Source organism: Pipistrellus kuhlii, unplaced genomic scaffold (assembly GCF_014108245.1).
Source record: "Pipistrellus kuhlii isolate mPipKuh1 unplaced genomic scaffold, mPipKuh1.p scaffold_m20_p_7, whole genome shotgun sequence".
In the NCBI taxonomy this organism is placed as follows: Eukaryota; Metazoa; Chordata; class Mammalia; order Chiroptera; family Vespertilionidae; genus Pipistrellus; species Pipistrellus kuhlii.
Genome location: NW_023425573.1, coordinates 20,927,764 through 20,940,204, shown reverse-complemented (window position 1 = coordinate 20,940,204; position 12,441 = coordinate 20,927,764). Strand labels below are relative to the sequence as shown.

The 12,441-nt window shown below is 33.0% G+C and overlaps 1 protein-coding gene and 1 long non-coding RNA gene across 14 annotated transcripts in view; one reads left to right on the top strand and one right to left on the bottom strand.

The window, feature by feature from the left end:
* CUL3 (cullin 3) overlaps positions 1–12,441 on the top strand; it is a 107,022-nt gene that overhangs the window by 77,216 nt on the left and 17,365 nt on the right. For 8 of the 13 annotated variants that reach the window (XR_006740505.1, XM_045575581.1, XM_045575583.1 and 5 more), the window contains 7 exons: positions 573–687; positions 1,836–2,085; positions 6,354–6,499; positions 7,238–7,414; positions 8,621–8,791; positions 9,317–9,424; positions 11,517–11,641. Coding sequence is in view for 12 of the 13 variants with exons in the window: in XM_045575581.1 (XP_045431537.1) it covers positions 573–687; positions 1,836–2,085; positions 6,354–6,499; positions 7,238–7,414; positions 8,621–8,791; positions 9,317–9,424; positions 11,517–11,641 (1,092 nt within the window). In the remaining variant the exon portion in view is untranslated. The remainder of the gene's footprint in view (positions 1–572; positions 688–1,835; positions 2,086–6,353; positions 6,500–7,237; positions 7,415–8,620; positions 8,792–9,316; positions 9,425–11,516; positions 11,642–12,441) is intronic. The other 5 variants (XM_036422482.2, XM_036422483.2, XM_036422488.2 and 2 more) reach the window with 3 other exon arrangements.
* Positions 5,302–5,876, bottom strand: LOC118710013. Its single transcript, XR_004985244.2, has 2 exons — positions 5,733–5,876; positions 5,302–5,493 (listed from the first exon to the last, which is right to left on the bottom strand). It is a non-coding gene; the product is annotated as an uncharacterized LOC118710013 (long non-coding RNA).

Genomic DNA, 12,441 nt, shown 5'->3' with positions numbered 1-12,441 from the left:
ATACATCAATTGGTTGCCTCCTGCATGAGCCCTAACCAGTGCCCGGGCCAGGGAGAGGAGCCTGCAGCCCAGGTAAATGCCCTTGATCAGAAACGAACCCAAGACTCTTTGGTCCGCAGGCCAATGCTCTATCCACTGAGCAGAATCAGCTAGGGCTGTAAAGTTTTTTATTTACACATTGGTGCCTGGTCAGGATTGCCCAAAAGTCATTTGGTACAAAAATTTACAAGTCAAGCAGTGCAGCCTCCTTTCATCCTTCCTGCTTCCTGATATAATAGCTTTTTTATTCTCTATGTTTTAAAATACACAAGGCTATTTAGATGTGACATCCTAAACATATCTTTCAAATGTTTAAGTTATTGCATGAGAACAACGAGATAAATACCTGTGCAGTCAAGATACTGCCTTCCAATGAAATTTACTTTAAAACCTCATGTTAAAAAGAAGCTGCTTCTGGGAGATTGGTCACTGATTTAAAAAACATTCTGAAACTCTAACTATTTCTGTTGTATTTTTTTATATGAATCTTTGATGTAATTTGATTTTCAAGTGATTGTAACTTCTTTTGACAGAGGCGCAATAAGAAATGCGTGCCAGATGTTAATGATTTTAGGTCTTGAAGGACGATCAGTCTATGAAGAAGATTTTGAGGCTCCTTTTTTGGAAATGTCTGCAGAATTTTTTCAGGTAATCAGTGAAGATATATAAATAAGTGCTCTTTTAAGATGTGCTTAAAGTTATTAAATGTGGTTACTAATTTGAATATTTTTTTACCTTTTTTTACTGAGGCTCTTACGTTGCAAATTATTTACCCACAAATTACTAGCCAGGGTATCATCAATGAAGTTTATAGACTTTTGATATTATAAGTAACTAGTAAAATAAATGTGGGAGTGTACATGATCGCATAGTGCATATATGTCTTCAAGACTGTTGATTGGAAAGCTATAGGTCAATAAGTACAATTGATATACATTTGCAGCATTATGCAGTATACAACCCAAAAGGAACTAAATTGCTGAAAGCAAAGCTAAACCATTACTCACTTATAATGAAATGATAATAACAATAAATGAGGAACATGACAGATAGAAGACAGTATTTATAAGGTAATAATGATAGCCAGGAATTATAAAGATCTCACCAAGATTTTTGTTTGTTGTGTTAATGTCCGTTCTTAGAAATTTGATTATTTTCAAGGACTAAGAGTACTTTTGTTACAATAGTAGCATTTATCTATAGTTCACATCAACATCTCTTTTATTATGTAATTCTTAGATATATTCATTAATCCTACTTTCAAATAGGTTTATATCATTTGGGTTGACATTTATAATTTAGTGGAACCTCTATAAGGTTGGTATTAGCAGGCAAAATTGATAGTTATTTAAAAGCTCCATTTTTCCAACTTCAGTATATATACTTCTTTGAACCTGAGAGTCAGGGTGGCAGGAGAACTTCAGTAATTAACAGTGTGTCGGCAAAACTACATGATAAACATGATGATTCCTTCTAGGCATAACTTTCCATTAAAACAAATCAAAGAAGAATTTGCCATTCTCACTTTGAGTCAGATGCTTTATTCTGGCATGTGTTTACTTTTGCTGCTATTTGGAGTACATTGGCAGTATTTGAAAAACACTGCTCAAGGATAATGTATTAATTCAGTTTTATGTAAATAATGCTTTAAAGTATATAACGCAGACTGTATGATCATATGTAATGAACTGTATAAAGTGTTAATAGTACTTATATATTAGTTTTGATTTTCTATAAACACGACTATAGAAATATAGTTAAAAGCAGAAACACATTTTGCTTCTGTGTTTTTAAAGAATCATCCTTCCTATTTGCAGATGGAAAGCCAGAAATTTTTAGCAGAAAACAGTGCTTCAGTTTATATAAAGAAAGTAGAAGCTAGAATTAATGAAGAAATAGAACGGGTGATGCACTGCCTTGATAAATCAACCGAAGAGCCAATTGTAAAGGTGGTGGAGAGGGAACTTATTTCCAAGCACATGAAAACTATAGTAGAAATGGAGAATTCTGGGCTAGTACATATGTTGAAAAATGGAAAGACAGAAGGTAAGTCTTAGCAGTTGGAAAAATCCTTATAGTTCTACCAAGTTCTCAGTATTTTTTTTTTTTTTTAATTTTTCTCTAAGATAATGAATATCAGTTTTTAAGAAGTGGTTTGTATCACTAATTTAGCTGTTACTTTGGGGTGATCTAATGGTAAAGCTTTGCATTTTTTACTGAGGATTTTAGATGTTTCTAGTGAAGTGACTTTTTTCTCTCTTTTGTCTTATGTCTCCTCACTGTGTTTTTCTTTACCCAGAAGATAAATGTAATACTGGTGAGGACAACAAGCTCCTCATCTATTCCTATACTTTGGTGTTATATGCTTAGAGGGTTTGGACTCTATTCACGAATACTGTCCTTTAGTTTTTGTGATTCTTTTAAAATCTGAAGTTTCAATCTAAAAATTTTTATAGGCTTTCCTATAGGAGTTAGTTGTGATAAGGTTTCCTAAAATGCAAAAATAGGTGTCTTTCCTGTTAGTGTATTTAAATAAATTAGTTCATTGGTTTTGGGGATTCTGAAGTTATAGACTAAAAAAGGAGAAGGGATAATTGCATAAAAGTAAAAATAGAAATTTTGAGATAGCATTTACTGTAGCATTTACTCATTTTGGCTTTATTTATTTATTTGTTCATTTATTTATTTATTTTGAAAGCAGTATTTTGTGACAACTGTAACATTTCCTTGTGTGGGCTATTTACCTTTATTTTCCTGAACACAGTATTTTGTGACAAGTACCCAAGAAGAAATAAGGAAACTGTTATATTGTCCTCTTAATTTCTGAAGTTTTGCTTTAAACTCTGACTTTATAAATAAATCACTTACATGATAATGAAAAAGAAACCTGGTACTTATTTTTCTATTCTCCTGCTTCTTAGATGAAGTTTTGGCAGTGTTTTAGCCACTTTGTTCTTATAGATGAAATACATATTGCCTATTTGGGGTAATGACCTATAGATGAAATACATATTGCCTATTTGAAGAAATGACGAAGATAGGGAATGAAAAGAAGAATTTTTTATGTGAATAATTTTTTTAAAAGGAGGATATAAGAAAATTGAAAAGAAACGTGATGGGAAGAGAGGTTGCCCCATGCTTCCTTTAATGGAATCCTTACTTTGTGTTTTGAATTGGTTATATTTGTAAACATGTAATAAGTTTCTGAAAGTTGTATATAACCTTGTAGATTTTTATTAAAGCCAAAAAAGTTCCATTTAAAAAAAACAACCTCTGGTAAACATTTTTGTAGAAGCAACAGAACAAAAATTATTTTACGAATGTTTGTCATGTTTTCTAAAATAAGCTACTGCATGTCTACGGTCTAAGTCAGGTTAGCAAACTTTCTTGTATAGGAGCAGGCAGTACATATTTTAGGTGTGTTCGCCATACAGTAAACTACCATCTCTACTGCATATTGAGAAAGTAGGCATAACATAATAAGAATAAGCTTGACTATGTTTCTGTAAAACCTCATTTGATTTATTTTTCGTATGCTGTACAAAAAAGACAATGGGCTGTATTTCTATCTGGTCTATGGACTACAGTTTGATGACTCCTGATGTAAATGGTCCCTAGCAGACTTGGACTTCAGGAAAAGCATTTTCCCTATATAAACAAAATTAGAATCTAAAAATTTTCTAATGTACTGTTTAGCCATCGAGTTAATTCTTTCTTACCTACCTTGAGAGGATGGGAGGGGGGAGATTAAATGGGCTGAAGATTAGGAGCTATGAAATGTTTGATGGAGAGATTGTCATGCCCAAATTATAGTATCTCTATATCCTGTATACTTCAGTTAAAAGCATTAATTATGCCTGACACATGGCAAGAGCTTAATAAGTACACGAATAAAGAAACACCACAGTGGCTACTTACCATATATAAGCAACTATCTCTGATTCTAAGTTAAATTGTAAAAATCTGGTTTCAATTTTCCTGACCTCCCACTAGAAACCTAATTGTGCAGTGTCTTAATTTTGCTAGGCTCTGCTCATGATCAGTTTGTTCTATAATAGGTCAGAGTCACAGCTTCACCATTATGAAGCCAAATGTCTCATAAATCAAAAAGTGAAAACACTTTTCTCACCATAAGTGGAGGATGAAAAGGATTAACTGATTATCAGATGTAGATAGTGCTGCGAAGTTCAAATGGCATCTCATTTTGGTATTTAATTTTGAATGCCAAGTATTTTTCATTTTCTCTTTCACATCCTCCACTATATCATATATTTATATACAATGAAAGACAATGAAATGTATTAATTTACTTACAATTAACTATAGACCATATAATTAAGTAAAACTGTGACAGCATAGGAACAAAACAGATAAATTGGTTACCATTTCTGTTAGAGGTATTTGATATGCCAAATTACTGTAGTATATATCCATACTGTTGAAAATGTAATACCTATTTTCAACATGAGAAATTTGGTTGTATGCTAAAATGAGAAAAACTGTAAGCTTTGTTCTGTATAAATTACTTTAGATTTATATTATTGATGAAAACTTATTTTTAAATAAAATTTGTTTTTGTAAGTCACTAAAACAAATTTTAGAAGCCCCTTTTATAAAATTTGCTTCTCAGTATTTTAAAAATACATACAACTTTAGTTTTAGGATCTTAATTTCTCTTGTAAATATAGACCAGCCTAGGTAAATTATTATGGCCCGTTTGCTAAATATAGCCCACCATCAATTTTATGGGGAAGGGGGGGATTTTTTTAAAGAATATGTTTCTCCTTGGCCGATTTTGCTCAGTGGATAGAGTGTTGATCTGCGGATTGGAGGTTTCTAGGTTCGATTCCGACCAAGGGCACTTGTCTGGGTTGTGGGCTTGATCCCCAGTAGGGGGTGCAGGAGGCAGGCGATCAATGATTCACATCATTGATGTTTCTATCTCTCTTTCCCTCTCCCTCTCCCTTCCTCTCTGAAATCAATAAAAATATTTTTTTAAAAAGAATGTTTTATTACACAGACATACTATACATTTTAAACTTAAAAACTAAGGTTTTATTGAAACATAGTTATGCCCATTTATTGCCTATGGCTCTTTCTTGCACAATGGCAAAATTGAATAGCAACAGAAACCATATGTGGCTCACAAATCTAAAATATTTACTATTTAGCGCTTGACAGAAAAAAAATTATCAGTCTCTAATTTCTACTGCTTGTATTAGCTCCATTTTCAAAAGTTCTTGATTATAAAACTTTTTTATATTGTTGTAAAGTTCTATTATGATAGTCTCCCTATAAGTTCTTATTTCAAAGAAACATTAGACATTTGGAAAAGCAGAGTTTCAACTCTACATTTTAATCTGTGCACATGATGCCAAAAATGGACAGAGTCTACAGTTTTCTTTCTGAGATAAACCAATTTTTAAAATGCAAATACTGGCTTTAAGACATCACCTGGGCCGAAGCCGGTTTGGCTCAGTGGTGGGGCGTCGGTCTGCTGACTGAAGGGTCCTGGGTTCGATTCCGGTCAGGGGCACGTACATTGGTTGCAGGCACATCCCCGGTAGGGGGTGTGCAAGAGGCAGCTGATCGATGTTTCTTTCTCATCGATGTTTCTAGCTCTCTATCTCTCTCCCTTCCTCTCTGTAAAAAATCAATAAAATATATTTATAAAAAAAAAAAAAAGACATCACCTGGGAAATACTATTAGAGATTGCTCTGAGGAAAATATTAAATAGGAATTTATGCTGTAAATTTCATGTAAACTTTACCAAGATATGAAATGAAATAAATTCTAGTATATTTGTTTTCATGGTTATTGTTAGAACTTTTAAAATAGACATGATAAAAATATTTATAAGACTTTAATAGGTTTTAAAAATGTTTTATTGACTACAAATTACGCCATAATGAAAGTTATCCTTATACAGTTTATAGTAATACTAGGTTCTAGATTAGAATTACTTTAGGATAAGTTCTACAGAACCTAAAACTTGTAGTTCTCTTTTTTGTGGCTTTGTTAATCAGGTTCGGGCATCTTCTCTTCTATGTAACCTAAAATTGCTGAGACATTTTATTGATGTTTTCAGAGAGTCTTATCTGAACCTGTATCATAAATTGCAATAATAACCATTAACTGGCCTGTTTATTCCTTTTTTTCTATTTTACTTGGGGGAGTGGGTAGTAGTTTTTCATGTCCGCAAATGATTGCAGTGGAGAAATAAATTTTAAGTATTACAAATCAGCATGAACAGAGATACACACTTTTTCTTAATCTTAAATGTAGCCGATTTGTGTTTGCTTTCTGATTGCAGACCTTGCTTGTATGTACAAGTTATTTAGTCGTGTGCCAAATGGTTTGAAAACGATGTGTGAGTGTATGAGTTCCTATTTGAGAGAGCAGGGTAAAGCCCTTGTTTCTGAAGAAGGCGAAGGAAAGAATCCTGTTGACTATATCCAGGTAGGTAAATCAGAAGATTATCTTTAAGTCTGTGATAAACTACTATTGACAAGTACTAAAAAGGTCACTTATTATGATATGTAGGGTGTATTTTTTACTTAATTGTCCCTGTGGTAAATTAGAATGTATAATTATCCTAAAGATTTTAGAGTTTTTGCAAAGTATGTATATATTAGGAAGCCAGACTCAGCTGCTTTTTATTTATTCTATCTGGTAAAGACCTTATTTAAATAGTCTTAAGAATGAAAGTTATTCCTTCCTACTTTTTTATATGCCTAAGTGCTCATATGTTTTAGTGTATTACAAAAACAACAACCATGTGTTAAATACTTTTGTTTCAAAATGTTTTGCTTTTGAGCAATAGTAAGAGCAGAAGATTTTGTTGCAAATTTTCCTGTTTTATTATAAATAAAGGGTTCTCATGGTACATTTTTAAAACTACTTTTCTTGGGCTTGCCCACTTAATAAAGACAGGATGAGGAGAAACAATTGAAGAGGTTCTTTGATTCATCTTAAGTGCAGTAATACATAAGTGAATGATAAAATATTTCCCTCATCACTGACACTTTAATACAGGCTTAGATACAGGCTTGAAAATAATATAGAATCTCTAAGTTTAACACTGAATGCATACATTTATATTACCAGCAAAATTAAAATAAACATACATGTTTGCATGCTTATTGTTTCTAGAGACATTATTATAATGAATCTTAACTTTCTTTTTTTATTTGGAAGGGCTTATTGGATCTGAAGAGTAGGTTTGATCGCTTCCTGCAGGAATCATTTAATAATGACCGACTCTTTAAACAAACTATTGCGGGTGACTTTGAGTATTTTCTCAACCTCAACTCCAGGTCCCCTGAATACCTCTCATTATTTATTGATGATAAGTTGAAAAAGGGAGTCAAAGGGGTAAGTATAGTATATTTGAAAATACATTTAAATTTTACTTATAGATATAAAATTATATATAAGCTTGGGAAATCAAATACAAAATTAGGGAATTTTTAAATATAAAAATAAGCATGTACTGTACTTAAATGTAAAGGATTGTTTACATATTCGAAATGGCCAGAGGTACTTTGACATTTCACTTAATCTATAAAAACAAACAAACTACACAGCCATAGCATAGGATATTGTTGCTCTCATCTGGTTCTTGGGGTTATGTATCAGATAATACTTGGTTGCCAGGAATTTGAAGGCATAGACTAGAATAACAGAAAATAGTTTGAAAGCATATATTGAAGCTCAGTTTCAAGTTTTTATTATATACAGGGGATCTTGGAAGCTTACTATAGCATAGAAAATTAAGAGTATTGTGATTACACATAAATTGCTCTTTTTTACTTCACCTTGTAATTTTTGAGACAATAGGGAAAAGCAACAAATAGCCACAGGTTTTACAGGCTCCTCTAGAAGAAACAAAAGTTTAAGACAAACTAAAAGACACATTTGTTTATTCTTCCATAATTTTTAATATAAGCTTAATACAACCTGCCACAGTATCACCTATCCCTATTTAAAAGATAAGGGTGATGGGGTCTTATTATTCTTTAAATCAGCGGTCACCAACCAGTGGTCTATGGACCACTGGAGATCTGAGAGATCTGAAAGGTTAACGAGCGCAGCTTTAAATTATAGCAAATTATTATCCTTCTGTTTGCACAGTTTAGATTTTGGCTGATCTTATATGACAATATCTGTCATATGTAAGTTCCTGTCTACATATTATGGAAAGGCATTGTAAGATACTCTTTTTTTGCATTTACAACTCTATTTCATCTGTTCTTCTTGATTGTTTAATCCAGCCATGTATCATTTCAGTAGTAGCCCTCTAGGGCTAATCTTTCAGACTTGTTGGCAACCGCTTCTCTATGAAATGGAACTGCATATCAATGCCTGATGGATACTGCATTAGAATAGGATGTCAGAGTTGTGGTGTGCTCCCTTATGAAGTAGGAGGCACCTTCTTTTAAGGAGATCCCCCAGGAATAGCACAACCAAATATTTATGTTTGTTGTCACAGTATTGTTTTTAAACTGTTGAACTGTGGTGCTATTTTTGTACAACTAAAATTTTGAAGTTACTAAATACTCTTTTTAATTGATTTTGCAGCTAACAGAACAAGAAGTAGAAACAATATTGGATAAGGCAATGGTCCTATTTAGGTTTATGCAAGAAAAAGATGTATTTGAACGTTATTATAAACAACACTTGGCAAGGAGACTTCTTACAAATAAAAGTGTTTCTGATGACTCTGAAAAAAATATGATATCTAAGTTAAAGGTAAGGTGTGTATAAGATGGAATGGAGTGTACCTAACTAATGTTTGTCACATGATTGAACAGCAACATTGGATTGGAAAAGATTTAACTGATTTAAAGTACTATTTTTACAAACTTATAAAGCTATACTTAAATTTATTCAAGTTCTCAGATATTTGGAGTTTGCTGGAATTTCTTTTAGCATGGCAGGGTACATTCATGGCAATCTGGGAAGGATTAGTACAAGGGAAATAATAAAGGCAATATTACTATATAGTTCTGTCACAAAAGTACAAAGGTATGGTCCACAGACCACCTGTACATGTATCACATGAGGTGCTTGTGAACACGAGTTCTGGGCCCCTGCCTTCAGTGAGGTTATTGATAGATTTAGAATCTGCATTTTAAACACTAAAGTTTGGTACCTATACTCTTAGAGAAATCATTGGAAAAATTTAGAAATGATGACAGTAACATGGAATCGTTCATTTATTTGTATGTTTTCTCATAGAAAAAAACATCGTTTATTTGTTGTTTTCTTACACAGACTGAGTGTGGATGTCAATTCACATCAAAACTGGAAGGAATGTTTAGGGATATGAGCATCTCAAATACAACTATGGATGAATTCAGGCAACATCTACAGGCAACGGGGGTAATTGTTCTATTTCTGCTTATATATATTTTATGTAAAATCTTTTGTAGTGGACATTTTCATCCATATATCAAATGGACTGTTGTCATGTTTTAAAATGTCCAATAGTGTCTGTGAATGCTTTAAAAAATTATTTCCCCCAATATAACCTCTTTTTCTAACTATTGATGTTAAATTATTTTTTTATTGTTCTAAAACATTCACTTGAAGGAATGTGCGGAAAATTTAATAAATAGAATGGTTATGCTATTAAATTCTTACAGATTGTGAAAAGAATATTAGGCTTATGCAAGCTTTTTAAGGTATAGTTCTCTTCCTTTCACTTTCTAAAGTATAGTTCTCTTCCTTCCACTTTTCCCAGGATTGTGCTGTCTTTGTTACCTCCTATTTAATTGATACTAAATGGATCTGACATCCTCAGGATTGGCAGGGATGGGCTGAGTTTAAAAACATAGACACTATTTTGTTCTAAGTGTGTTCTGTATTGCGACTCTAGAAGGCGGTGAGCTGCAACTTGTATGACTTTGAAGACTGGTGGGATTTCGTGAGGACTTAAGTTCAGAATTTTATTTTTTGACTGTTTTATAACTTTACCTTAAGTTTAGAAAACTTTGCAGTTTTTCTTTAAAAGCTTTCTTTCTCAAGTGACTGTATATTACTTTGTAGTTAAGATAAGTCACCACCAGTTTTTAAAATACTAGGTCTTCCCTTTATTTGGTTATCACTTTTGTGGTCCCACAGTCTCATAACAAAAAAAATATGTGAAAATAGCTAATTTTGTAGAAAAAGGCAAGTACATATCGAGGCATTCTAACCCACTTAACTGTTCGTGCCAACCATTGTTCTAGGCACTGGGAGTGCAGCAAAGAATAGAACAGACAAAATTCCCTTGGTGTGGAGCTTATATTCTAATCTGGGAGACAGATGATAAACCGGATGAGTAAACACATAGCATCTGAAATGGCAATGGAGCGTACAAAGGAAATCAGTAATAGGGAAGGGTGGTCAGACAAGGCCTCTTTTAAAAAATTAGATTTTAAGAAAAGACTTGAAGGTAAAGTCTTTGTTGAGTATATGGGAGAAAAGGTTAAAAGGTGTTTGTTTTTTGTGTTTTTTGTTTTTTTGTTTTTTTAAAGACTGTTTGGGGTGTATTGTACCAAGATGTGAGCTCAACGCCCAGTTCACCCAACTTACAAAGTACCAGTAGTTCTTAGCCTTCCTCAGTTCATCATCTAAGAGTCTCTGCTGTGATCCATCATCTAGAATTTCTATCTAGTTTTAGTTTCTTCAAAATGGAGTGATCATTTAGTGGGTATTTGTGAAGAAATCTGAGTGGAATATTTTAAGATATTTTTTATTAGCTGATCTCTTCCTTTTAAAAATCTGACACTAAATCAGATTAGATAAAAATACAATGATTTATAGAATAAGCTGTGAGTATCAAAAATAAAGATACTATTTTACCTTTAAGAATCTTTATATGCTTTTTTTTATTAAATTAATTTGTTTAACAAGAAGAAAATACCTAATGTAACAAATAGTAGTCATCCATATTCAAATATTCATAGAGCATCTACTATGAGGAACAGGATTTAGTATCCTGTGCAACGTTTGTTAGAATGTTAACTACAGGCAAAAACATGTTGATCAATATACTTCAAATATGAATGCAATAGAATTATTTCATTTGTGTGTTAATATGGTAAAAAGACTAAAATCTGAGATGAGAGCTATTGTAGTATCCTAATTTTTTCTTTTGAATGACACAGATATGACTCAAGATTTTATCTTAAAAAGCTGCAGGGCCAAAGTTTGCATTTCTCAATGACATCACTAACCCTTTGTTCACATGCTAACAACTGTCCTTTGGCCAATGTTTTAAAATCAACATCTTAAGCAATACATATAAATCTTTGAGACAGGGGAGAGTTAACATTTGAAAAACACAGGTGGACCTTACCTTTAAGAAGATAATGTTTTATTTGCTCAATATCGGATATGAAACTGCTTTGATAACTGGCACAGTGTCTATGTGGAACAGATAACAAATCCTACTTAATTGTTGGGGAACATCTTTTTGTCCTTTACACAGGTATCATTAGGTGGTGTTGATCTCACAGTCCGGGTGCTCACAACAGGATATTGGCCCACTCAGTCAGCCACACCAAAGTGCAACATCCCACCAGCACCAAGACATGCTTTTGAGATATTCAGGAGGTAAATGTAGATCAAACTTTGTATTTCTAAAAACAAATAACTGTCCAAAGTTGAAAAAAAAATGAGTATTTGTTGTGTCCCTGATAGAGGATAAATATGCTGTACTCCATTTTTTACCTCATGTTCAAAAGGAGAATTATCTTTTATGCTTTTAATATGCATTGCATAAATTCTTTTCAAAGGAATCTTTTATTGATGCCCTTCAGCATTAGTGCATGCTAACTTTGTAACTCTGCCTTACATAAGTTTTATCCTATCTATATACATATAAAAGGCTATTATGCTAAGTGCCCATCTGGGTAATAATGTTACATAGCAATGCCTGGCTTCCTCTCCTAGCAACTAGCCTTGCAATTTTTCAGTCCAGGAAAATGACTTGCTTTATAGCCAGGTGGAAACATTTTACACTGTAACCAAATGTCTGTGAAGTGTTTTCCCATGCCTCATTTCGTTTGATCCTCACAGAAGTCCTAGAGTAGGTAGGAGACTCAGTGGAATCCTGTTTTCATTAGCCAGAAAACGGAGATTTAGAAAATTTAGAAATTTGACCTGAAAAGAAGTAAGAAATGGTGGACCTTGAAAATGACTTTAGGTTTTTTCATTGCACAGAATATAGTCAAACACTGCTGCAGTTAAATATTTTACCTTTTGTTCTCCCAGCATGATCTGCAATAATAATCTGCTTCATGTTGCTATTTACTGCTGTGTTGCTGACAGTTACCTGAAAGGGAAGTTGGGGTGCTTCATTGGGCTGGAAAAAGTTTAGCTACATCAGAAAGCCGGTCTAATTAAGCAAGTTT